The sequence below is a fragment of the Lissotriton helveticus genome, chromosome 4_1, assembly GCF_964261635.1.
Source record: "Lissotriton helveticus chromosome 4_1, aLisHel1.1, whole genome shotgun sequence".
Lineage (NCBI taxonomy): Eukaryota > Metazoa > Chordata > Amphibia > Caudata > Salamandridae > Lissotriton > Lissotriton helveticus.
Window position 1 is genome coordinate 142124029 of NC_136063.1, and position 27898 is coordinate 142151926.

At 49.7% G+C, this 27898-nt stretch overlaps 1 protein-coding gene across 10 annotated transcripts in view; it reads left to right on the forward strand.

Moving 5' to 3' along the window:
- PLEC (plectin) overlaps positions 1 to 27898 on the forward strand; it is a 1130647-nt gene that overhangs the window by 719808 nt on the left and 382941 nt on the right. The window contains exon 1 of one of the 10 annotated variants that reach the window (XM_078686571.1): positions 5412 to 5461. The exons of the other annotated variants lie outside the window; for them this stretch is intronic. Coding sequence (XP_078542697.1) covers positions 5434 to 5461 — 28 coding nt within the window. The 5' untranslated portion in view covers positions 5412 to 5433. Of the gene's footprint in view, positions 1 to 5411; positions 5462 to 27898 lie in introns of those variants that run through there. 10 annotated transcript variants of the gene reach the window in all.

Consider the following 27898-nt stretch of genomic DNA (forward strand, 5'->3'; position numbering starts at 1 on the left):
TAGGCGGCCAGTCACCCCATAGGGCTGACCGGCCGCCACTAAGTCTGGATGAGGTAGGGGCGGGGGGCGGGGGGCCAGGTCCTAAGTGCGCACTCCTGGATGCTCGCACTTGTCAGATGCAGCCGTTAAGGTTAGGTGGGGGAATGTGTGAGGCTGACGAAGGCCAGGCCATGAACAGATCCAGGATAGGTTGTAATGCCATCCTCCACCATGCACCAGGTAAACACAGCAAGCAAGCCCGTTTGTTGCAGTCAGGGTTGGATTGGGATTAAAAATCGGCCCCAGCACACACAAAAAAGTGGCCCACATTTGCATATTGGCTTTCACAAAATACTGCTTCTGCGAAATTTTATTTTAAAAAAAGGGAGGGGGAAAATTGCCCGGATTAGATTACACTGGTGAAATACTCCCGAAAACAAGTGAGGCCCCTTTTGCTCAGGCCCCCTGCCCCCGCTCAGTATGCACACATTATTTGGCCGGCCCACTGACAGAAAGGGAGTGACACCTCTGCCCTTTGATAAAAGGGAGGTAATGGACGTCCATCAGCCTCCAGAAAGGGCACTCAGGCACCCACTGGGCCGCCGGCGGCATCCGAACAACAAACACAGACATTTACCAAATCGGCCCCCAGACTGCTAAATAAAAAGCAGCCCAGAGTTTAAACTCGGGCATTGCCGGCGTGCCCGCGTTATGTTATGTTATGTTATAACGAGTTTTATTAAGCGCTCAGCTACTCGGACCGAGTGTCCCGGCGCTGTCAGACCCAACACAACACAACCATCACGGCCAAGGGGAGTTAATTGCAGAACAACCACGTCTTCAACTCCTTCCTTCCTAAAAGACAAATCCGACCAATCCGACCCTGGTTGCAGTTGTTGTGGTGGGGCAGGGTTATATAGTGCGGGCGTCGTGTCGACGTCAGAGCCTCTAACACCGTTGCAAAGACAAATTTGTACAAAGTGTGTAGAATTAAGAGCAAAGTCCGATCCTCGGCATGGACTGTTTAACCCCTCCCATGCTGGTGACGGAACCACTCCGTCACCAGCCTCGGTCGCGCTCTGCTGGTGAAGGAGCGGTTCCGTCACGGCCCGGCCGTTGATTTCGCGCCTGCGTGGCGCGTTCTATTAAGCGGGCGGGGCCGTGACGGAACCGCTCCGTCACAAGCACAGCGCGCCCGAGGCTCGTGACGGAGCGGTTCCGTCACAATGGGAGCGCCGCGCAGCCCCCCCTCCTCCCTAGCACTGCAGCGGAGTTGCCCCCACAGTGAAGGGGTTAAGGGGGTAGATCTGTCACAAGCAAAACTATTGCTAGTAATAGGATTGTTATTTTCCAAAACAATGACCTCAAAAAGTCTACATTTTCACTCAGAGGACTGGCTCCATATGTGGCAAACGTACAAGATGATGATGGACGGAGAGCTGAAACTTTTCAACCACTCACAGATCTTGGTTTAATTCATCATTCTTTTGTTCACCATGCCACCCCAGTTCCAGTTCGGACCCAGACATATTCAAGTCAGTCTTGACCCTGTTCCTAATGGGAACAGTCCATCCCAAACTGCCAGGCCAGGTCCTCCCTGGAATAGAAACAAGCATCCTGGGACCGGTTTTGAGGTATCACCCCTCATCAGCCAGGCTAGATTGCATCCAGTGGCACAATGAGCACTGGACCCACGTCTGGGCATACCCTTGGCCACGTAGGGTGAACATTGCAACAAAATGATGGAGGGAGGGCTGAGACTTTTCAACCACTCGCCCCCAGTCGAGAGATCTTGGTTTAATCCATTGTTCCTTAGCTCACTTTGCCACCCCAGTTTAGACCCAGCCATATGGAAATCAGTCTTGACCCTGATCCTCATCCGAACTGTCAAGCAAGGTCCTGAGCAGTATTTATCTGCAGCAGCAAAACTGAGCCACTTTATAGCAGCTATCGAGAAGCCCCTGAGCAATCTTGGTGCCACCTCAAACCCACCCCCTCCTGCCCTTGTGAGGCATGGGGGGAGGCATAATGCCGAGGAGGGCACACTTATGAGGTGGAGTGATGAAAAGCATTTAGTAGCAGCACAGACTGGTGTGCACCAGAGGATGGGGTGAGCTAGACACAGTGTTGGGCAGAGGCAAACGTTAGTTATTTGTGGCTGAGGTAGCACTTGTGTGAATGTAGCTGGTAAGGTAGAGGTATCTAGCCACTTTGGTAGAGGTAGGTGAGTGGTGAGGAAGCAGTAACTGCGGCAGAGACAGGTAGCTGCTCAAGGAGGTGCTGACGCGCAGTAATTCCTGAAGTAGAGGTAGCTGTTTTAAATCAATAGGTGCTGAGGCAAAGTTAGCTGTTGTACCTCTGCCGAGGTAGCGGCTGAAGAACAGGTAGGCACTGAGGCAAAGTTAGCTGTTGTACCTCTGCTGAGGTAGCGGCTGAAGAACAGGTAGGCACTGAGGCAAAGTTAGCTCTTGTACCCCTGCCGAGGTAGCGGCTGGAGAACAGGTAGGCACTGAGGCAAAGTTAGCTGTTGTACCTCTGCTGAGGTAACGGCTGGAGAACAGGTAGGCACTGAGGCAAAGTTAGCTCTTGTACCTCTGCCGATGTAGCGGCTGAAAAACAGGTAGGCACTGAGGCAAAGTTAGCTGTTGTACCTCTGCTGAGGCAGTTGCAGGGGTACAGGTAGGAGTTGAGGGACAGGCTAGTGCTGTACTGAAGGTAACTGCTGGGTCTGACAGAAAATTAGGAGTGGGCATAATTTGAGTAATTCTGTGTAGTTTAATCATGCAGATTTACCTAAGAATTCCACGAGATTACGCTTGAATTATAAAGGAGTCTTTGTGCATTTAGCTCTATTTCAGAGTGCAAAAATGTCCCCTTGCATCCAAAATGGAGGTAAAGATGCATTTTGCGCAAAGAAATGGTGCTAAATGTAGCAGAACTCGAATAGTGAGCAGTCGCTCAGGCTCGCTAAATGTAGTGTTGGGGTAGGATTTTCCCTCAATTTTCTACCACTATTTTGCACTATTTTATAGCACAAGTGTGTCCGAAATGTTTGTGAGGATGCATTTTGTGCTAAGAAACAGCGCTAATTTCAGCAGGACACACTGCTCGCTAAATATGCCGTCGCTGTAGAATTATTTTTGCCCCAAAATTACTGTTGATTACCTGTGCAGGAATAATTGCATAATTATCTGTAATTCCACATCAAAGAGTAATGCAGAATGCAAAACTAAAGCAATTACTCTGGCGTAATTGAAATTCTGCCCAGGCCTAGTAATAATCACCGCTTCGGCACCTCTGTTGCGGGCGGGGCAGGTGTGCAGGTAGGCACTGCGGAGGTCTTAGCTAGTGTGCTTCCGCTGCGGCGCCTCTGTGGAAGTAGAGACAGGGATGCAGGTAGGAGCTGAGGTAAGGTTAGGAGCTGGGGTAGGGGCAGGGATACTGATAGGTACTTAGGTAGAAGTAAATGCATTGATACAGGTAGATGCTGAGGTAGGGGTAAATGCAGTGATACAGGCAGGAGTTGAGTTAGAAGTAACTGCAGAGATACACATAAGTGCAGGGATACAGGTAGGTGCTGAGGTGCAGGTGTCCGCTGTAGTGAAAGTAATTCCTGAGGCTGAAGTAGGACTCCCCGCTGCGGCATCTATCCTGAGGTAGTTGCAGGGATACAGGCAGGAGTAAGTGAAGGGATACAGGTAGGAGCTAAGGTAGGAGTAAGTGCAGGGATACAGGTAGAATTCACACACAAGGATCTAGGAAATGATACGACACTTATTTGAAACTGGGAATTGTATTAACATATGGTGTGTTGACCAACAGAGAGCGTATAGACCCTTTTGATTCTCCTAATCGTGGAAAAACCTTCCACAATAGACAATTAGATGAATATATGTGGCCCGCTCACACAAAGACAGGAAAGTCCGTTCATTCAGCGATGAATCACACTAATCTGTGTTTCTTCAATCTTTATTTTCTTATTTGCATTCTGCAGTAACCAACGCGTTTCGTCCTTTTTAGGGACTTCTTCAGGGCTCCTCACTCTATGTATATGTTCCACTGAGCGTTCCTTCGTTATAGTCACCGTGGAATTTGATCCTTCTGTAATATCGCGTATGTGGTCTTGTCACTTTCTTTTCCCGACAGAGTTCTTTTCTATCCCCTATTTGGCTTTCTCAAAAGTATTGCACGGTCTTCAAGATACACAGAGGGACCTCAATCTTAAAGACCATACGCTGTCCTTGGGCCATAAACTTTCAACCAGGCGTATATAAGACAGACAACTTCTCAAATGATGTCTGGTCACTGTAGACCCCTTCCTGTATCAGTACACAGGTGCACGCTCCAAACACTCTTGGCGTGTTGTGTCAAGTATCTTGAAGACCATGCAATACTTTGGAGAAAGCCAAAAAGGGGATAGAAAAGAACTTTGTCGGGGAAAAGAAAGTGACAAGACCACATACGCGATATTACAGAACAGGGATACAGGTAGGAGCTGAGGTAGGAGTAAGTGCGGGGATACAGGTAGGTGCTGAGGTAGCAGTAAATGCATTGCTACAGGTAGGAGCTGAGGTGCTGGTGTCTGCTGCAGTGAAAGTTACATCTGAGGCTGGTGTAGGACTCCCCGCTGTTGTACCTCTCCTGAGGTCGTTCAGGGATGCAGGTATGAGCTGAGCTGAGGTAGGAGTAGGTGCAGGGATACAGGTAAGAGTAGGTGCAGGGATACAGGTAAGAGCTGAGGTAGCAGTAACCGCATTGCTGCAGGTAGGAGCTGAGGTGCTGGTGTCTGCTGCAGTAAAGTTACTTCTGAGGCTGGAGCAGGGCTCCCCGCGGAGGGCGGAGTGGGGCTCCCCGCGGAGGGCGGAGTGGGGCTCCCCGCTGAGGGCGGAGTGGGGCTCCCCGCGGAGGGCGGAGTGGGGCTCCCCGCGGAGGGCGGAGTGGGGCTCCCCGCGGAGGGCGGAGTGGGGCTCCCCGCGGGGGGCGGAGTGGGGCTCCCCGCGGAGGGCGGAGTGGGGCTCCCCGCGGAGGGCGGAGTGGGGCTCCCCGCGGAGGGCGGAGTGGGGCTCCCCGCGGAGGGCGGAGTGGGGCTCCCCGCGGAGGGCGGAGTGGGGCTCCCCGCTGAGGGCGGTGCAGGCTGCCCTTGTCGCCCCGGCGTCTCCCAGCTTGTCCCGGGAGCCCTGCGTCGGGCGGGGCCATGGGCAGGCCGCAGCTGGAGGAGGCGCCGGGGCTGGTCCAGGTGTGAGGCTGGCGGAGCCCCTCGCCTCGGACGGTGGGTGTGCCCCGGAGCTCCCGCTCTCCTCGGATTGGGTGGGCGCAGTCCTGCCCCTCAGTGGCCGGGACACGAGCTCCGCCGCCTCCAGGCTCCCCGAGTGAGCGCGGGCCGCATAGCTCCTCACCTCCCCGGAGTGCTCAGAAGGCGCTATAGCCATGGAGCAGGACGACGGACGCTACTTCATGGAAGACTTGATCCAGCAAGGACAAGGTGAGGGCAGCGGGAGGGGGCGCTGCCTGCCCGGGAGGAGGGCGGGGGAACAGCAGCCCGGGCTGGGGAGAGGAGCGGAGGCCAGCTCTAGCGGGGCAGTGGGAGGGTACAGTGGCTACTGGGAAGGGAGGGAGCGGCCCGAGCCGGGGGGCAGGGGAGGGGCCCTGGCTGCTGGAGCCCAGAGGGGCGCCAGATGTGAGGCTTTGGCTTCTGGGGCTGGGAAGGAGGGGTGCACGACTCGAACCCCTGTCTGGGGGCAGTGGGAGGGGAGATAAGTGCTATTAAAGCCTTGTCTGGAGCATGGCCCCCACTTTTGAAACAGAGCACACCCGTCACAACTGCATAAAACACACACAGTAGCGCACAGAAGCGTCTCGCGTGCTTGCATCTTGCATTCCTCATGACCAGCTTTGTATGATTACATTTATCCGACACTGACACGACGGATGTCACACCCCTTCCATGCACAATTCTCTCGGCATCCCACAGCAAACAGTCTTTAAATGGTGTGCGCAGAAAGAAGTAATGTCCACGAATTTGCTCTGTAAATTTCCAAAAGTTCTTTATTGAAGATATTAAGTAATGGCTCACAGAAAGACAGGGATTTTCAGCCGAATGATGCGATTGTGCGGCCTCGAAGCTTTTCGCATAAGTATACGTTTGCCACATGCTCCAACTGCTGCATAATCTGCAGATTTTAACAAAAAAATTGTTACTGGCTCAAACGGTTTAAAAGTTATTAAAACACAGCAACACGTTTGCTGAGCAGTGGCAGGCTCTTTGTAAAGCTTGACTGATCACCATTCTGCTGCTTATTGCTTTATTTGTCTGTTTAACGGGTGCAACCAATGCCCAGGAAGTGTTAGAAAGTGTGAGGATGACGAAATAATGACGTAATACTATTGTTTTTACATGAATGGACTTGCAGTCTGTCCATTCTTTTCATTGGTTGATTGTAGTGTCATTCACGTTTTGCTGCGGCCTGCTGTGGTGTGGGCCACAGGGTCAGCCCACTTCAGCCATTGGCTCACCTCACTCTGAGCGGCCAGATGCAGCTCTACCCAAGGTACACCGCCACACAATAAGCAGTTCCCGGCAGTGCAGGGGGCTACTGGTGCATGGTGTGATTGTACATTAAATAATATATTTTTCCTAACGGACCGTGTTTATTTTCATACAATGCAAGCCTTGATACCAAAAATACTCAGACTAATGAGCACTGTCAAATGTCAAAACAGGTAAGCAACTAATACCATATCTATTTGCTTTGCCAATGCTTGTTATTCCCAGAAACTCTGTAATGCCCAAGCTTACGTGGTTAGCAAGAATAATGGCAGAGAGAATGAGCTGGCAAGCCCTGCCCTTTCGGTCATTAAAAGCTAATTTAATCAGCAAATTACATCTTAAAGTAGGGAGATGAGAGATAAAAGGAGGGAGCAGGAAAGCAGTGGCGGGCAAGTGACGTACATCAATACAACGCCGCATGACGAGACCAGGAGGATCATGGGATATCTGCATGCCCCCAGTGAAGATTGCCCCATCCTCAGATGCTCATGAATCTAGTAATATGAGGACATCGAAGTGTAAAAACATGACACTTACTCTGTGTTAATGTAACTATACTTCGGTTTTGTGAATTGTATAGTGTTCTAACAAGTAGGCTTCAACCTACTTTAGAGCTCTTATAATCGGAAAAGATTCTTGCAGGCGGACTACTAAACTTTACCCATGTTCCTGGCCCACTGCTGCATACCGCCATAAAGGTACACACGTTAACACACTTCTGTCTGCACACACGTGCTTACCACATGCCTTCTAACGATGCACAGATTTGTGTATAGCTACCTACATGCACCATAATATTGCACTTACATGAGCCACGCAGCCGAATACATATGTGTCCTGCACATCTGCACGTGCAGGCTGTGAGTGAAAGAAATGCAGTCATGTAGTAAGCCATGTGAATGCATGTAACGTGCATGCATACGATAGAGCGGTTACTGGGTTCCTAGGCACATCCAAAACACTTATGCATCCTTGTAGCACAAAAGTGTACATCTGTTTAGACGTACCGCGCATGCACCATTCGACTCTATGCATGTAGCAACCATGCTCGTGTTTACACGCATGGCATAGCTAAGCACATGTTCATTCATCATTTGCCTTTACCACACCACTGAATGTATGTAGATCTGCCTACCTTTACAGTATGTATATGTCACGCAGCCATAAGAATGCACGTCCACAGACTTACTTAAGAGATAATCCATATTTTGTAAAACGCGCACATATATTACCCCCCAACATGCACGATCCTTTTGTGGCTGAACTGTGTGCGAACAACGAGCCCTCCTTTGTTGGCATCTGGAAGTTGCGACAATACATGTTTCCGTAAGGGTAACAAGTGTTTGCAGGTGATTGTGGGGCGTGCAGTGGTTTGGCTGTGGTCATTTGTAGGTGTGCACAGGTGATTGCGGGAGGAGGTGTGCAGGAGTGTGCAGAGCAGGTTGTGATTGAGGGTGTGAACAGGTGATTGCGGTAGGAGGTGTGCAGGAGTGTGCGCAGAGCAGGTTGTGAGCAATACTTAGTTTGAAAAATAATAAAAAAGAGTGCTGTTGCCCAAGCTCTGCTCAGCAGCCGGTGCAATTAAACGTTGTAGCATAAAATACTGCGGCTGGCAGCTCAAATCCAACCAGGCCTCTTTATTTCATTTCCAGACACCCCCGGCCACACTACACTATCTCACTCCACCTTGCAGGTTTCTGCTTTCTCCCTTTCAGCTGGTTTTTCCGTCTTCTTTTCCTCCACCTTCCTGTATAGTTTTTCTCACTCTCCTTATCTGTAGGAAACTCACTGATGCGGAATAAAATATGTCCCGGTGGCCTCCACTGGCTCAAATTCAGTGCTTGTGAGTGAGGGTGTGCAGGAATGATTTGGGGGGGGGGGGGATGTGCAGGAGTGTGTCCAGATCAGGGTGTGCAGATCAGGGTGTGAGTGAGGGCGTTGTTACAAGGTGACAGTATTATGTGGGATGACTGGGGTGCCTTACCGTGTAATACTAACACACCAGACACAGATGAACCCAGGGTACTTCCTCGTACATCTTCTCGCAGTCCTGGAAGAGTGGCAAAGAGCAGAGAGGCTACTTAGAGGAACATGTGTTAAGCATGTCACATCCCCAACATGGACAATAAGTAATTGACACGACTCTGAGTGAAATCCCACACCAATTTATAAAAATTAGTCAGATTTTAATATATTTTTAGACCCCAAGGAAGTTGATAAATACAGGCTAACCGGAGTTATTAATTATCAAGCATTAAATAAATCAGTACTGTGCATTGAAAAACATTTGATGTTGCAGTCCTTGCAAAAACACATGTATGCAACGAAACCCACTTCAGATTAAGGTCTCTTGAGTTCCTAAACCAGTTCACAACAGCTAGCACAATTGTACCTGGCTCAAGGGAGTGGGCTGCAGAGGTGCACTTTAGTTGTCAAACAGAGCTGTCAATCAGGCTCGTGATTTTTAAATGGCTACCCTAACAAAAAGGTACTTGTGGGTCGTGTTGAGCAGCAGCCTTTGTGACTTATGCAAGGAGCTGGCCCTCGACCAGGAGTCTCCAGGCAGATCGACTCTACCTGGCTCGGGGGACTCTGGTGCAGAGGCCCTCTTGGCTATCCGTAGTGCTGTACGGATCGGTGGCCAGCAGTGCTGAAAGACGTGCCAAGAGAGGGTGAAAACAAATGCAAATCTTTACGATGGAGCCACTGGGTTAGTTTATCATTCGTGCAGTTGGATCTCTCCTCTTGGAGTGTTGAGTAAAGCAGGTAGTAGTCGGATTGACCACCAGCAATCCTTCGTAGCTGCAAGCACTACAGTTGAGGACATTTTCTTCCAGAGAACGAGAGGAATGGTGTAGAAACCTAAGCATCACTGAGGGTCGGGACTACAGTTCCCAGAAGCCACCTTCCCAATGACTTTGAGCGGCCACGCCGGACGGCTCTGTGAACAGTACTTCAAGGTTGTGGATTTAGCGGTTTGTGCCTGCAGACTACAGGAGACTAGTTCCTCTATCCCAAGGGAGTTCTGGTGAAGTCTGGGGTTCGTATAGGGTCTCACCTTCCTTGGCTGAGTCGAAATCCAGCATGTGCAGAGTGGCTGCCACAGGTGTGAGCTTAGTGCCGCCTCTTCATGGAGTCCTGCCTTGTCTCTTCTTGGCATCACGCTGAATCTGAGGTTCTGGTGCCAGAGGTGCCCCTTGAATCCTTGATTTGAGGAGTGTTAGTGGGTGTGAGGCCTAGTAGCCAATGGGCATCTGGTCCTGCGGCTAATCTGCCCCTGTAGTGATTGCATCCTTCGGGGTTGTCGCTAAACCTAGTCAGAACCTGATTTTCAAACTAAATTCAAGATGGCCACAACCATCCTCGACTGGACACCTCCGCTGCAACACCCTAGAGGTGTGGTCAGCCTTGTGGAGGTGGACAACTCCTGAATAACTCATTTTTCTTCCTGCCCATGGAAAATAGTGCCTGGGGCAGGGGTAGGCTTTGTCTTTGAGTGAGGGACAAGTTCCTTTGTCCTGGCGTGCCGGTGAAGCCTTTGAGGCTCACCGCCCTGATGGCCCATTTACTAGCCATCCTGTGTCGGCAGAGGTGTCCCCTCCTGCTAACACAGGTCTTTGTCTCGGACCTCTGGGAGCGGCACACACTCCCCAGCATGAGGTCAGACTTCTGTCCTGGCGGCAAACCTTTGGACAAGCCCGCCAAGGCACAAGAACACTGGTTTCACTTGGTGGAAACTGTCTCACTGTGCTACCTATGCACCTGCTAGTTAAACCTCAACACCACCATCATGTCATGGGTTAACAAGCATTGAAAATGCAATAGGTCTCGCAATAGAAGAGTTTGACATTTTTCGTTTTGCATATAGATGAGTGGCGTTGCGTGGATGAGTGGCGTTGCGTGGATGAGTGGCGTTGCGTGGGTGAGTGGCGTTGCGTGGGTGAGCGGCGTTGCGTGGGTGAGCGGCGTTGCGTGGGTGAGCGGCGTTGCGTGGGTGAGCGGCGTTGCGTGGCTGAGCGGCGTTGCGTGGCTGAGCGGCGTTGCGTGGCTGAGCGGCGTTGCGTGGCTGAGCGGCGTTGCGTGGGTGAGTGGTGTTGCGTGGGTGAGTGGCGTTGCGTGGGTGAGTGGCGTTGCGTGGGTGAGTGGCGTTGCGTGTGTGTGTGGCGTTGCGTGTGTGTGTGGCGTTGCGTGTGTGTGTGGCGTTGCGTGGGTGTGTGGCGTTGCGTGGGTGAGTGGCGTTGCGTGGGTGAGTGGCGTTGCGTGGGTGAGTGGCGTTGCGTGGGTGAGTGGCGTTGCGTGGGTGAGTGGCGTTGCGTGTGTGAGTGGCGTTGCGTGTGTGAGTGGCGTTGCGTGTGTGAGTGGCGTTGCGTGTGTGAGTGGCGTTGCGTGTGTGTGTGGCGTTGCGTGTGTGTGTGGCATTGCGTGGGTGAGTGGCGTTGCGTGGGTGAGTGGCGTTGCGTGGGTGAGTGGCGTTGCGTGGGTGAGTGGCGTGGGTGAGTGGCGTTGCGTGGGTGAGTGGCGTTGCGTGGGTGAGTGGCGTTGCGTGGGTGAGTGGCGTTGCGTGGGTGAGTGGCGTTGCATGTGTGAGTGGCGTTGCATGTGTGAGTGGCGTTGCATGTGTGAGTGGCGTTGCATGTGTGAGTGGCGTTGCATGTGTGTGTGGCGTTGCATGTGTGTGTGGCGTTGCGTGTGTGTGTGGCGTTGCGTGTGTGAGTGGCGTTGCGTGTGTGAGTGGCGTTGCGTGTGTGAGTGGCGTTGCGTGGCTGAGTGGCGTTGCGTGGGTGAGTGGCGTTGCGTGGGTGAGTGGCGTTGCGTGGGTGAGTGGCGTTGCGTGGTTGAGTGGCGTTGCGTGTGTGAGTGGCGTTGCATGTGTGAGTGGCGTTGCATGTGTGAGTGGCGTTGCATGTGTGAGTGGCGTTGCATGTGTGTGTGGCGTTGCATGTGTGTGTGGCGTTGCGTGTGTGTGTGGCGTTGCGTGTGTGGCGTTGCGTGTGTGAGTGGCGTTGCGTGTGTGAGTGGCGTTGCGTGTGTGAGTGGTGTTGCGTGGGTGAGTGGTGTTGCGTGGGTGAGTGGCGTTGCGTGGGTGAGTGGCGTTGCGTGGGTGAGTGGCGTTGCGTGGGTGAGTGGCGTTGCATGGGTAAGTGTCGTTGCGTGGGTGAGTGAATGGTTAGCTGTTGCTTATGCGACGTATAGCACTTAATACTAAAGTAGGCAGACCTTCTTAGCCTTTGTGAGAATAATAGCAAAATAAAAATAAAAACCAGATCAAGTCAAGGACGCAAACGGCACCATGCTATTGTTTATTTACTCAGATGATTTGCATAAAAATGTAACTTGTGAGCACGTTTCTCTAACTCTCCAATAATCCCATTACAACACTTTGTACAAATGAGATTGGGACTCATCCTTCCGAAGTCGAGAAAAATGTGCAACGCTGTGTTGAAGTTAATTTTTTTAATTAACAAAATGCAAATAATGTGGAGAGATTTCAAGTGATTCAGGAATGGGCGCCCTTGTAAAGAGAAAGTACGGCCGGCCTGGGCAGTGATAGGGGAGGAGGGAGGAGAAATGCGAGTCACGGCAGCAGCAGCCTTTGATGTGCCTGCCGGCCGGCCGTGAATAATTAGGGGGTGAGAAATGCGCTCGGAGGGCTGCCTTTGATGTGGTAATGCGAGGCAGGCAGGCAGGCGGCTGGTGGCATTGTGCACGCGCTTTTTAGGGCTTGCGCAAGCGCAATGACCTAAAAAGCACATGCACTTGAAGGAATCGCCAGTGGAATCGCCAGTGGATAAACACTGGATAAGCCCCTATAGAGCTTCGCCAGCTATGCGCTGAAGCGCATCAGCAGGCGAGCCCTAAAAAGCACAGTGTGTGTTACCAAACATGAAAGACATTGCCCGTTCCATAAGGGAGTTGGGCATATGGGGTATGTCCAATGTCCAGACCATGTTATCCTATGGCGGGCCGGTCACTTTTGGTAGAATAACGTTGCAAACGCTACCACAGGGCAGTTTATGCTTGGAAACATATTCTCACACATATAATACACTGCACCCTGCCTCCTGTGCTGTAGGAGGCCTACCCTAGGGGTGACTGACATACACTATATGCAGTGAGGTGACTGTGTCACACATGGGTGTGCAGGGTCAAACTCGAGCCGGCAGGCTGCTCGTGCAGGGCTGACATGCAGACCTGCGGCCTTTGGATTCACTGGGGTCACTCAGGGTGGCACAATACATGCTGCAGCCCTGGTGCCACTTCTACATCCCCTGCCCTGTGTGCCAGTGATGCCATATGCCAGGGCCTTACAGTGGTGTAAAAGTCCTTTGCCAATTGGGTGTTGCAATTCACCGTTGCAGTTTAAGGGAAAGAGCACTGGTGCAGGGCCAGGTTAGCGAGGCAGAGAGTACTTTCAGATCAATTACCCCAGCATCTAGGGGCAAAAAGTGTGGGGGGGGCATCCAAAAAGGTGTGTGTTGAAGAAGTAGTGCAGGAGTGTGTGCAGAGCAGGTTGTGAGTGAGGGTGTGCACAAATGATTGTGGGAGGGGATGTGCAGGAGTGTGCAGAGCAGGTTGTGAGTGAGGGTGTGCACAAGTGATTGTGGGAGGGGATGTGCAGGAGTGTGCAGAGCAGGTTGTGAGTGAGGGTGTGCACAAATGATTGTGGGAGGGGATGTGCAGGAGTGTGCAGAGCAGGTTGTGAGTGAGGGTGTGCACAAGTGATTGTGGGAGGGGATGTGCAGGAGTGTGCAGAGCAGGTTGTGAGTGAGGGTGTGCACAAGTGATTGTGGGAGGGGATGTGCAGGAGTGTGCAGAGCAGGTTGTGAGTGAGGGTGTGCACAAGTGATTGTGGGAGGGGATGTGCAGGAGTGTGCAGAGCAGGTTGTGAGTGAGGGTGTGCACAAATGATTGTGGGAGGGGATGTGCAGGAGTGTGCAGAGCAGGTTGTGAGTGAGGGTGTGCACAAATGATTGTGGGAGGGGGTGTGCCGGAGTGTGCAGAGCAGGTTGTGAGTGAGGGTGTGCACAAATGATGGTGGGAGGGGATGTGCAGGAGTGTGCAGAGCAGGTTCTGAGTGAGGGTGTGCACAAGTGATTGTGGGAGGGGATGTGCAGGAGTGTGCAGAGCAGGTTGTGAGTGAGGGTGTGCACAAGTGATTGTGGGAGGGGATGTGCAGTAGTGTGCAGAGCAGGTTGTGAGTGAGGGTGTGCACAAGTGATTGTGGGAGGGGATGTGCAGGAGTGTGCAGAGCAGGTTCTGAGTGAGGGTGTGCACAAGTGATTGTGGGAGGAGATGTGCAGGAGTGTGCAGAGCAGGTTCTGAGTGAGGGTGTGCACAAGTGATTGTGGGAGGGGATGTGCAGGAGTGTGCAGAGCAGGTTGTGAGTGAGGGTGTGCACAAGTGATTGTGGGAGGGGATGTGCAGTAGTGTGCAGAGCTGGTTCTGAGTGAGGGTGTGCACAAATGATTGTGGGAGGGGATGTGCAGGAGTGTGCAGAGCAGGTTGTGAGTGAGGGTGTGCACAAATGATTGTGGGTGGGGATGTGCAGGAGTGTGCAGAGCTGGTTCTGAGTGAGGGTGTGCACAAGTGATTGTGGGAGGATGTGCAGGAGTGTGCAGAGCAGGTTGTGAGTGAGGGTGTGCACAAATGATTGTGGGGGGATGTGCAGGAGTGTGCAGAGCTGGTTCTGAGTGAGGGTGTGCACAAGTGATTGTGGGAGGGGGTGTGCAGGAGTGTGCAGAGCAGGTTGTGAGTGAGGGTGTGCACAAATGATTGTGGGAGGGGATGTGCAGGAGTGTGCAGAGCAGGTTGTGAGTGAGGGTGTGCACAAGTGATTGTGGGAGGGGATGTGCAGGAGTGTGAAGAGCAGGTTGTGAGTGAGGGTGTGCACAAATGATTGTTGGAGGGGATGTGCAGGAGTGTGCAGAGCAGGTTGTGAGTGAGGGTGTGCACACATGATTGTGGGAGGGGATGTGCAGGAGTGTGCAGAGCAGGTTGTGAGTGAGGGTGTGCACGCGTGATTGTGGGAGGGGATGTGCAGGAGTGTGCAGAGCAGGTTGTGAGTGAGGGTGTGCACAGGTGTGTGTTGCAGGAGACGTGCAGGAGTGTGAAGAGCAGGTTGTGAGTGAGGGTGTGCACAGGTGTGTGTTGCAGGAGACGTGCAGGAGTGTGCAGAGCAGGTTCTGAGTGAGGGTGTGCACAAGTGATTGTGGGAGGGGATGTGCAGGAGTGTGCAGAGCAGGTTGTGAGTGAGGGTGTGCACAGGTGTGTGTTGCAGGAGACGTGCAGGAGTGTGCAGAGCAGGTTCTGAGTGAGGGTGTGCACAAGTGATTGTGGGAGGGGATGTGCAGGAGTGTGCAGAGCAGGTTGTGAGTGAGGGTGTGCACAAATGATTGTGGGAGGGGATGTGCAGGAGTGTGCAGAGCAGATTGTGAGTGAGGGTGTGCACAAATGATTGTGGGGGGATGTGCAGGAGTGTGCAGAGCAGGTTGTGAGTGAGGGTGTGCACGTGTGATTGTGGGAGGGGATGTGCAGGAGTGTGCAGAGCAGGTTGTGAGTGAGGGTGTGCACAGGTGTGTGTTGCAGGAGACGTGCAGGAGTGTGAAGAGCAGGTTGTGAGTGAGGGTGTGCACAGGTGTGTGTTGCAGGAGACGTGCAGGAGTGTGAAGAGCAGGTTGTGAGTGAGGGTGTGCACAGGGGTGTGTTGCAGGAGACGTGCTGGAGTTTGAAGAGCAGGTTTTGGTGAGGGTGCGCACGGGCATCACCCAAGCGCCTGTACAGCGCCTTACCCGGAAGAGTGCAATAGGGCGCTGCAGTAGTGATTGGGCGATTTTATAAAATGTTTACATTACATGACGTTCAATGGGTAATCCTCACTCGCAGAGACCGGATTGACAGGACAGTGCAATGGGCGGGGGAGGGTGAAGGGTGTGCTACACAATATCGCATCAGCAGCTGTGGATAAAGTAGAGATACAGTGTGTCACTGCTGCGCGCACATCCTCGGGCGGCCGCTGCAGCGCGCGCGCTGGTACCCAGGAGTCCGTCAGCTGCAGTTTACGGCGCGCGCCAAAGTGGAAATAAAAACACTCGGTGCAGTGCCTGGAGCCGGCGCAACACGCTCTGTTGGCTGTGCTCGGTCACAGGTTTCCTTGAATACAAATGATTGCTTCCAGATGTGTAAGTTCAGAATCAAAGGAAGACTACAAGGCCCAGAATGCACAGAGCTTTTAAATGAAAGTCTGGAGGTCAGTTTATGGGGCCCTCTGGACTTCAGTCTACATGGAGCCCTCCCGGGGCTGCCAGCTCTGTCGTGGATGACTAGTGCAGTTCCCCAATGACTTTAGGGCTCATTGCCCGACCACTGGTGTATGCAGCCCCCCCCACCCCCTTTCCAGAGGTTCAGATCCCTCCATTCGTCCCTCCAGGCAGGACTGATTTCAGACCCAGGCCGGTTGTCCTCGTTTCGTCCGCTGAACCCACCCCGCCTCCTGCAGGGTGAAGAGTAGAGGGCTGGTGGCGCGTGCTACCTGGGCTGTGAGTGCCCCGCCCCCCTTGCAGCTATCACCGTCAGCTCGCAGGGGGAAAGACCTTTGTTATGCCAAGCATCGCAGTCCATATTCACACAGCTGCACAGCAGCTGCTGAGCGCACAATGCAGCGCCTGACCCGGGGCTTCAGGGGGGTGGAGGTCACGCCCACACCTTACACAGGACGCCCGTAGCGCCCCTCCCAACCACGAGGCCTATTCACACTGCCCCAGATGTGTTAGACCTGGTGGTGTGTGGGCCCTGTGCACGCCCCAGAAGAAGGCAACAGAACTCCGAAATTGACTGATCCCCGTGCCCCTAGTAAAGACTGTTGTAATTGTATTTATATAGCGCTTTCTACCCCTGAGGAGGCATCTCGGCGCTTTTCGGCGAGTAGCACGCTACTCCAGAGCCCATAAAGGATTAGTAGTGAATTGGTATATAGAGCCTCAAACTAATTTCAGCTGTGTAAGTCTTGAAAATGATAATGGATGGATAGAGGAGGGAAGGGCCTAAAAAGTGTTTATTTGCTTATTCGCCTTTTTTTTTTTTTTTTTTTTTTTTTTTACTCTGATGCATCCAAATGAAACGAACGTGCCCGGCCCCAGTGCAAGTGTCTGCATCCTGGAATACACGTGGTTGTCTGGACTGTATGATGCTAATGGTTCTTAATCCAATTTTTCTGTCCTCAGTGCTTTATTTTGTGGGCGGGGGGGGGTTTGCCTTTGTTACTGTTTTTTATTTTTATTTTATTTTACAAGTTTTATATAGCGCTAGCTTAAGCCGTAAGTATCAGAGCTCTTTGCAAAAGGACATTACATTACATAGTAGGCCGGCAGTAAGGAAGCAAACCACAGAAAAAAATACAGCATGGGCAATAAATATGCAGTGCAACGGAGGAGGAGAGAGCAATAAAAGGAAAGGCGAGAGTGACATAGTCCGGTCACCCACTATCCATGAATATCCAGAGAGAGAGGAGACAGCTTGAATACAGAAGACTAGGTTAGTTGACGCTAGTCAGGAAAGTATTTGTTTAGGAGATGGAGTTTCAGGTCCCTTTTGAAACAGGAGAAGGAGGGGTTGCATCTGAGGACTCCAGGGAGTGCGTTCCATGGTTTTCTTTTTCAATTTCGGAGGAATAAGGAGTGAGTTGGAGCTTCTTAGTCTTCTGGATTGACCTGCTCTACTCAGTTTGTTATTTAAGTAGTTGGGGGCAGGAGAGTGAAGGGTTTAGAGTGTGATGCAGGCCAATTTATAGATACATCTCCCTTCCATGGGAAGTCAATTGAGGCAGCTGAGAGCTGGAGTGATGTGTTCAAATCTTTTAACTCCAGATACGAGTCGAGCGGCCATGTTCAGCACTGCCCTTAGAGGGGCTAGGTGAGCTTTCGGAGTCCCTGTTAGGATGGCGTTCCCGTAGTCGATTTTAGAGACAACTAGGGATTGGACTACTGTCTTGAGGTCATCAGGGGGAAGAAAAAGTTTCAATTTCTTGAGGTGTTTTAGAGAGAAAAGAGCACTTTTTGCAGAGTTTTTGATCTGGGCTTCCATCGATAAGTTCTTGTCAAGGGTGATGCCTAGAGACTTAACTGAGTCGGATAGGACGAGAGGGCAGGTTATGGCAACCAGATTCTTGAGCCACTCTTGGATTGGTCTATGGTTACTTTTTGGAGAGAATAGGATTAGTTCTGTTTTGTCTGGGTTGAGCTTTAAGTGGTTAACGTAGAACTAAGTTTGGATCTCGGTTAGGGTGGTATTAACCCCTTCCACGCTCATGACAAGCTGGGCTCGTCATGAGGTAGCCTCCTCGCACGCTCATGACGAGCCCAGCTCGTCACGTAACATGCGTTTCCGCAAATCTCAACGTGCGAGCGGAATTCCGCCCGCACGCATGCGGTTAAGGAGTTGGATGTCGCTGGGAGACTTGATCCTGAAATAAATGTGGGTGTCGTCCGCCTAAAGGTGGTAATTCACTCCGGCTTTTTTCAATATGATTGTGAGGGGCTCCATGAAGAGATTAAAGAGGTACAGGGAGAGGATCGAGTCTTGCGGGACCCCAAGTGTGACTTTTGTTGGCTTAGAGAGACAGGAGTTAATTTTAATTTGTTGTGAGCGGTGTTGAAGGAAGGAGGTGAACCATTTTAGTACTGTGCCGTTAATGCCGGACCGTTTAGACAGGATCCCCAAAAGGGCTGGATGGTTTACTGTGTCGAATGCCGCAGATAGGTCAATAAGGATGAGTAGGCAGGCATCTCCTTCGTCTAGGGCATCATCGGCAAACACACATATAAAATCATCTACCCACCATTACCCAACAAAAAAGCCGCTAAGCGCTTTAAACATAACTTCCTTAGGACCCACCCTGAAACCCCCTTTGTCGACACCTATTTCTCACCGGTGAATGGATCCATGAATATTGACATCATCTTCCACACCACACGAAGAGTCCAATGGAGAAAAGTGTTCTGCACCTTACTCACCGTCTCCTCTACCAGGAAATCCGCTCATGGCTCAACACTCTCCATCACACCATCCCAACTCTTCCCAGGCAGAACCACCATCACTATCTACAATAACGGGATTGTCCTAATTCAATCCACAGACAGGAACCTGGAACTACTAGACAACATGTTCCCCACCTTCAAACAGCACCTCTCCAACCCACGGACCCCCACTCACAGCACCCCCAGTCCTCACATCCCTAACCGCACAGCCTCCAATCACAACCCAGCTAACATAGCTCAGCCCCAAAACGACACGCACCTCTCCGCTACCCCCAGCACCTTATTCACCCACCCACCTTCTGTAGCTACCCCACACTCCTTAATCACAGACATAGATCTCTCCCCCTCTACCCCCTGCACCTTAAACACCCACCGACCTATTGTAGCTGCCCCACACCTCTCAATCACAGACATAGTTCTCTCCCCCATATACACCAACCGCACCCCATCACAGCTGAGAAACATCTCACAGCTCTCTCCTCCCCAATCCGCGGTAATCAGTCACCCTCCTGATCATACTTCCCATTTCATACCACCCGCTCATATCCCCCAAATTCCTCCATGCACTAGCGAAGATCTCCCCCCTTTGCTCACTCCCGTTATCCCCACCCTCCTCACCCCCCACCACACAACCTCTGCAAACGTCGCAGATGCTGCTGTAATCGATCACCCTTCCGATCTCACTTCCCCACACCCCTCATGCATTGGTGATTATCATCCCCCATCACACATCCCCAATACCCCCACCCTCCTTACTCCCCACCCCACTCCTCACACAACTCGCGCAGAACCCACCTCCACCACCTTGAGCATACCTCCCGCGCCCCGCGACATGACCAACCCTCACCCCCTCTCCCCCCCCACTCTCACTCCCCACTACCCCACCCCATCGGCCAGACTCACGGAACACACCACCTCCCTCAACCTAACCCCTTATCCTTTATCCCCTCCCATTCTTAGCCCTTTGATATTTGATATTTATTGGCATTTATAAAGCGCTAACTTTCGCTCCGGAGGGAGCATCTTGGCGCTGAGCACAACAGGAGGTCATCTAGGGGGGCATGGATCAAATAGCTGCGAGAACAAAGGAGTCGGACTGAGAGTAAATCCAAGTTTTCAGGGATTTCCTAAATAGGCTTTCTGAAGGAGCGTGCCTAAGGTTGGGGGGGAGACGGTTCCATGCCTTAGCCGCCAGAAAAGAGAAGGTCTTTCCACCCTTGGATTTTAGTTTTATACCCCCCTATTGTCACTCCTTCCTTCTCCAGTCTACATTCATCCCCCAACTCACCCACACCGCCTTCCACAAGCACCATCACTCACGCTATCAACCGCCCCCTGTCCTCATCCCCGCCCCCTGTTCACAAACTCTCTCTTCCTCCGAACGCTACCCCACCTACTCGGACCGCAGAGCCCTGCTCCATCGCGCGCACATCCCGTCACATTCGATCCAGTTCCCACCCCATTACCCGTCTCAAACACTCACCCCCTGCTCTCACTTCCAATTCCATCCCCAATCCAACACTGGACATGATCATCTCCACCCTCCTACAAGTCAAGGAAGAGCTCCACACCATCAAAGAACTTCTTCTCACACACCCCAGGCACCCACTACCCTACACTTCCCCGCCCAACAAGGACTCCATGCGCCCCTCAAACCGTTCCACCCTGCTCTCCCCGCGCTGGCCCTCTATCCCTGATCGCAAGGCCACTGGCCGTCCCCGTCGCACCCTAAACACCCTCTCGGGCCGAGACTTACACAATCTACTCTGCTCTTATGGCCCAGGTCCCACAAAACGCTCACCCACAACACACCTCCCCATACCCACGATTCTCACAAATCCCCTCAGGCCACCCACAGTGAGCGACAGAAGTTCTGTCCCCTGTAATCTCAAAAATATCCCCCTCTCCTTAGAACATTCTCCCACCCTCCTCACCCCTAGACTAAAGTGTTTCCTGCTCAACTGCAGATCGGCCCTGAGACACTCCTCTGGCATCGCGGAGCTCATCTTATCAAGGGGCATTGATCTAGCCATTCTGACTGAAACGTGGTTAACTGAAACATCCACACCTATAATGGACATACTAGTCCCCCCCAACTATCTCATTATTAGACTCGACAGGAACGGCAAGACGGGCGGGGGAATCGCTTGCATCTACAGGAGCAACCTAGCTGTCACGGAAGGCCCCTCCCCCTCCCTCTCCTCCTGCGAACTCATCTGCCTTGATATTACTAGTGAGGGCAAACCTGTGTGCTCCCTTCATGTTATTTACCACCCACCCGGTGACAACTTCATCTTCTCCCAACAACTAATGGACACGATATCCACCAACGCCGGTCGACAGCTCAATCAAATTTACCTGGGAGACTTCAACCTCCACTGGAATGACCAGAAAGACACTGTGGTGAAGAGCCTTAAGACTTTCCTCGACGCGCTTGACCTCACCCAAATCTGCAACGGTCCGACACATGAAAAAGGCTCTATCATTGACCTTATCATCGCCAAAGAAGACTCTACCCAACTAGTCGCAATCGAACCATGCGACTGGTCAGACCACCACATCATCACCTTCTTCATCAACGAAAAGGTCAAACTTAACCCGGCGCAACCTGCCAAAACCAAGATTTGGAAGAGGGACCTGAAGAACCTTAACCCAAAGTCCTTGCCTGCCCACACAGGCAGTCTCCTTCTTCCCCCGACGGACGTCTCTGATGTGCATTCATTGACCAACCTCTACCTAGACTCCATGTCTACAATAATCAACGAAGCAGCACCCTTGCAATTGAAGAGAGTCTCCACCAAGAACTCGAACCCATGGTACGATGGCAGACTCAATGAAGACAGACGCGTGATGCGCTTAGCTGAACGCGCGTGGAGATCTGACCCCTCAGCACTGAACCTTAGAACGCTTAAGAATAAGAGAAACGCTTACTTCAGAAAAATCAAACGCTCGAAATCAATATTCTTTAGCCAACAGCTGGATCAAGCTAAAAACCGACCAAAAAAACTGTTCGAGTTAGTCAAAACCCAAACCAAAACGCAACCTCCATAACCCAACAACTTAACAAAGGCTATCCCAAGTTGCGAAGACTTCTCTGCTTTCTTCAAGCAAAAGAACAACACTATAAGAAGCGATCTCATCAAGGATGTAAGTCGATTCGCCGGCTCCATATGCATAACTAACACTCATGCTAAAAACAACGCTTCATGGACGTCCTTCGACACCTATTCCGAAGAATCAATTCACAAGCTGCTGGTCACCTTGAAACCCGCCAATCATCACACAGACCCCCTACCTGCCAATGCTGTTAAAGTCCTCACCCCCCTGTTCCTCCCACTCTGGACTAAAATCATCAACTGTTCCCTGCAATAAGGGCTCATCCCAGATTCCCTCAAGATTGGGCAAGTCACGTCTATACTCAGGAAACCCACAGCTGACCCGGCCGACCTAAACAACTATCGTCCTATCACCAATATCACCACTCTAGCAAAACTGTTAGAAAAATGCGTACAACTCCAACTGACAAAACACATTGAGCAGTTTGACCTCCTCAACTCTCACCAATCCGGATTCAGAGCAAAGCATAGCACGGAAACGGCCATGACACACATAATAGATGATGCCCTCCAAATCCTTGATCACAATGAGTCTTGCCTCCTCATCCTTCTTGACCTCTCTTCAGCATTTGATACGGTCAAACACGAGAATCTACTGGAGCTCCTAAATACCAGAATGGGCATATCCGGGACGGTTCTCAAATGGTTCACGTCCTTTCTGCACAACCGTTCTCAGAGGTTCAAGATCAACAACGCACTGTCCTCGCCTGTGCCAGTAACACTGGGCGTCCCGCAAGGTTCCTCCCTATCCCCCACATTGTTCAACCTCGTCATGGAACCACTCACCACCTTGCTTCAATCTTCTAAGGTACATTTCCATATGTACGCCGATGACACTCAGCTCTACCTCAAGCTTCAATCCCCTGAAGACATCAAACTGTTGAATGCCACACTAAGAAACACCCAAGCTTGGCTGGCCGACAATCACCTCAAACTAAATGCTCTGAAAACTGAGTTCCTTCTGATCTCTCCTCCTGCGAAAAAGGCCATCACCCAAACCTGGCTCAATCATCTAACCGCACTCAATGTCCAACCCACCATCGTGGACTCAGCGAAATCCCTTGGCATCACACTGGACTGCAATCTCGACATGCAGCAGCATATTACCATAGCAACTAAAGGAGCCAACTTCCAAATCAACACGCTGAGAAAACTCAAACCCTTCCTACCACCCAAGGACTTCCAAACTGTGGTACAAGCCTTAGTCATTCCTCGCATAGACTACGGAATTGTGGCTCTCAGCGGGCTCCCCCTGACAACAACGGCTCCCCTAAGAGCCTCCCTGAACGCGGCCGCGAGACTCATCACTGGCTCAAGAAAACACTCGCATATATCCCCTGACTTAAAAACCCTGAACTGGCTGCCTATTGAAGCCAGAATTCAGTTGAAAATTGCCTGTATGACACACTCGGCCGTACACCACAAGGCACCCAACTACCTCTCTCATAAGCTGACCATATCAGGAGGCTCAAGATCCAACAGAAGCACAAACACTCTCCTCCTGAAACCACGGAGATTCCGGAAGGAAAAAACATACAAACGCTCCTTCTCTGGAATGGCACCTAGGATCTGGAATGCACTCCCACCAGAAACCAGGCTTATCCCGTCCACTATACTCTTCAAGAAAGAGGTGAAGGCCATCCTTATGGCTAAATACACCTGAACACTATTGATACTGGAACAATGACAGTATTTGGCCCCCACATTATCGGCTGTATGAATACTTATCTATGTCAGTCCATTTTTTTTTTTTTTTGTCTGCTTCTGGATCTAATTCATTGCACTGATGCTATACTGTTGATTTCCAACTTGTTTATTGGGTTGTACACCAGGATTTGAGTGCCTCAAGAACCTGCAACGCACCCACTACTGACTACTTCTTTGCTCTCAACATTGTGTTTACTCACCCTCTGGGGTGCTATAATCTTATCCGTTTAGACATTGTACTGCTTCCATATTATTGTTTCTTGATTGTTATTACTCTGTATACTCTTGTATGATTGATACCCTATTTTTGCATCTCACTGTCTACGGAATCTCATATTGATTTAAGAGTCTTGTTTATCCTACCTACTGTTTCTGTAAAGCGCTCTGATATCTGCAAAGATCTTGTTCGCGCTATATAAAACTTTAAAAATAAATAAATAAATAGGGCCTTGTGAATGTCGTCGGCGACGTTGAGCATAGCTGTTTCCGTGCTACAGCCTTTTCTGAATCCAGATTGAAAGGCGTCCAGGAGGTTGAACTCATCAATGTGTTTATTGAGTTGGTGGAGAACACATTTCTCCAATGTTTTTGCAAGGAATGGGAGGTTAGCGATAGGTGTGAGGTTGTTAAGATCATTTGGGTCAGCCCCAGGTTTCTTGAGAATGGGTGTGATTTGACCTAGTTGTAGGGAGTCTGGGACACAGCCTGAGGTGAGAGAGGTGTTGATGATTTTTGTCCAGAAAGGGCAAATGGTGTGGTTGAGTTCTTTTATGATTGTGGAAGGGAGGGGGTCCATGGTGTGGGAGGAAGGTTTTAGATTGGAAAATATACCGACATTAGCTCAAAGTCGGACCAATGCACATTGTTTTTTAGCTGGAGGTAGGTCTGATTGTCCTTGTTAAGAGCTCTTTCCGAGTGGTACAGGGAGGGGGAAAGGGTAAGGGGGAAAGGGGGTTAGCAGTTTGTAAGAAGTATTGATCAATTTTAGAGACTTTAATGGTGAAAAAAGGTGGCAATTTCTTCACATACTCTGAATCCAGGGACATGCAAGTTTCTCATGGACCAGTTTGCGAATAAAAATGCGATTTGTGACTAATAGGTCACATAATATCACAAATTGTCCATTCACAGAGGGTAGCAAAGCGACCTGCCTAAGGAATATTAATTGGGCGTGTCTGGATTTGTAATCCCCTGGGATTGGCTGGGGATACCAGGGTGGACCTGCAGGGGAAAGCAGACCTCCGTCCCTGCATTCTCTCCCAAATGATAAACATTTTTTAAAACAGCCTATGTCTATTAAAGAGACCAGTGTTTTTTATTGTGTCAGGATGAATGTTTCCCTTTGGGTGTTTACTATTTGTATGTAACTATCTGTCTTGACTTTAATTATTTATTTATATGCTATATATTTGTATCTTTTATGGTTCTTATCATTAACCATATAACGTTTATACTGACTGACCAAAGAGACCAGTGTTGCATTTAAAAAAGGGAAAAAAAGAGTCTCCCATTTTGGAAGATGTTAGGGAAGTCTGGGTGGGCACAGGAGTACTGACTTGTATCCGGGGCCCCAACACGGATTCAGATAGAAAGAACTCAATTTGAGGTGTGGTGTCTTATCCGTGGTTTGTGACTACAACTGCAGATATGACTCATAGATACATTTGTTCCTTTCTGAATCACAAACAGAGGAGGTGTCCCTTTCATGTCCCTTCTATTCACAATTCAGAAACCGTTGCAGAGAATTTTGTGACTCATAAAAAAGACTTTTGTAAATTGTAAAAGGCAAGTTCTTTACTAGAAACCTAGTGATTTTGTGAATCGCAGGCTTTGCAGCTATGCCATACCATTCTACATCAGATGGTGTCTATACTGTGTTGTTGGCTTCATTAAAACATATGATTGCTGTTTTTCCCTATTTGGCTTCTGAAGTATATACAGTGAATAGTTATGTTCTCTGGGGTTTTCTTTGGGGCATTTTGTAGTTGTTTGTTCACTTTGATATCTTTGTTTACATGATGTATTGTCTCCTCTCTGTTTCGTGGCTACTTTATTATATTCATAATTGTTGTCCCCCCTGTTCCTGGATTCCGTAATGCATTTCGTAGTTGTTGTACACTCTCTTGCCTTCATTGGTTTACATTGTGGTTGATTGTCCCATCTTGGTTTTGTTCGAACATAAAGCATTTCTGTCTCGCCTATCCATAGCTTTGTTATTGTTGTTCATATACTGGTTGTTTATGTCATCTCGTTGGGTTAAGCAATTTGTTTTGTTCGCGTACTCACTTGGCTTTGTACATTCATATATTGTTTGTTTCGCCCCTTTGCTGTTAGTCTCCTCTCAGTATCTTCTTCCGTATTTATTATGTGGCTGTCTTTTTAATGTTTTAGCTACTACTTATTGTCTCCATTGGCCCCATTGTGCTTCTTCATAAGCAGATCTCTTGATTGGTTTCCCTTCTCTTGCCTTCATAAGTGCCTCTTTCTGTTTGCGTGGATGAGCTGGCCTGTGTAGTCCAAGTGCCCACATCCTTTCTGGCAAAGCAGATTTCGCTCTGTGGGGAGCAGAATTGTCCACTGAGTGAATTCTGATCACAATTCCACCCCAGAATGAGGCACATAAACCATCCTGACTGATTTTGGGTAGGAACTTACAAGACAAAGTGCCAGTCGATTGTGCTTGACCTGTTGAATTCATCTCTAGTGGATAACATGATGACAACTACACTGTGACAGCCAAGTTTGGCTTTGTCACATGCTGGTTGTTGCTTCTCTCTTTCAGCCAGATGTACATGGGTAATCATTTGTGATTACTAAATAGTACATTTTTGCACTTTGCTATTTGGTAATCGGAAACACCAATGTATGAAAGTGTGCTTTGCTTTGCACTTTCTGCGATTCCCAGTGGGTCACAAATAATGTCATTAATAGTCCTGGGGTAGTACTCGGTTTGAGACCCATTGGGAATTGCAAAAATTGCACAAATGCTGGCATGCTGGGGTCAGCAGACGACCAGGTCTGTGATTGTTTTTCAATAAAGCAATTGTGTGCAGCCCTTTGTCGTTAAAGGAAAACGGGATGTGTTTCAAAAAGATAAACAAAAAGTTTCCTTTTCATTTTTCAAGAGTAGGCAGTAGTCTGTGGGACCACTGTCTGCTCCTAAATGTTTTTACAAACATTCACAAAGGGGAAGGTTGCCTCTTGGGGACCCCTTCAAATGTGCGAATTGGTAACCACCTACTTGAAGTAGATCGTAAAATGTGAATGTTTTGCCACCGCATTTCGGTCGCAAAACATTCACAATTGCCACTGTGATTCGGTATTAGGAAAGGACGCCCTAAACACGCCCCTTCATAATACGAAATCACAAACTCAATTTAGCTTTCAGTACACTGCTACCGAATCTCAAATTGTACCTTTGTACATTTAAAAATGCCTTTTTTGTTAGCAAAATCCCGATCCTGCGAATTGGACTTTTTGCGAAGGAAAAAGAGCTTTGTATATCTGGCGCTTGGTGGCTTTGCTGTTGCATATACTGGTTGTTTGCCCCCTGTGCTTTTTACTATCCTTGTAGATACACTTTCTGTTGGTCTTCTCGCTCTGTCTTGTATAGTAATTAGCCTGGCGGTTTCTTCTCTCTCAGTGGCTACCATAGTCCATATATTGATTGTCCTTGCTCCATTCACCAAGCACTAGAAGTACTGGTGGGTTGTGTGTATTCTTTGCTCTTGGTTGAAGATTTTCTGGGTTATAAAGCACAGTGGGGGCCATTCATCAAAATCCACAACCTGTGAGCATATCCAATTTGACTAGATAAGCCCAACCGTGTTCTTCTCATGAATTAATACAGAAATGAGGGTTCACAAGAATATTCAAGTTTTGATAAACTGTTATTCCTTTAATTGAAGATTGTATTTACCACATAAAAGGCCAACACATGTTTCACGACTACCATGCTGCTTCACAGGATCAAAATTCAGCAAAAACAATGAACACAGATTTATGCAGTCATAACTCAGAACAAATATCTATTACAGAGAAATTCTTCTTGGATTTTTTTTTACTTTTTCTTCACCATGTTGTCACCATATATTTACAACGTCTAGTATCTCAAAACAATTATTTTTACATCACCTTTTAACTTAAATTTAAATTCTACTCTAACTTTACAATTCTCAAAGTCTATTAATACATTCTAATTACAAAAGTAAATAAGTCTCTCTTTTTTGTACATACATTTCTTTTGTGTCCCCTCTCTGACTTCAGTCCTCTATATATACTGGTTGTGTATCCTCCAACTGCTTTGTTTGTACTTCTAGTGGTGTATGCTTCCTCCATGGCTTTAGTTGTTCTTTTACTGGTTGTGTATTCTTTCTTGGTGTCTTCAGTAGTGGATTTACTAGTACCCTCCCCTCCACCATGGCTTGTTGTTGTCTCCTCTCTATGGCTTCAGTTGTACACACACTAGTTGTTGTGCACTCTCTGTGGCTTCAGTTGTACACACAGAAGTTGTTATC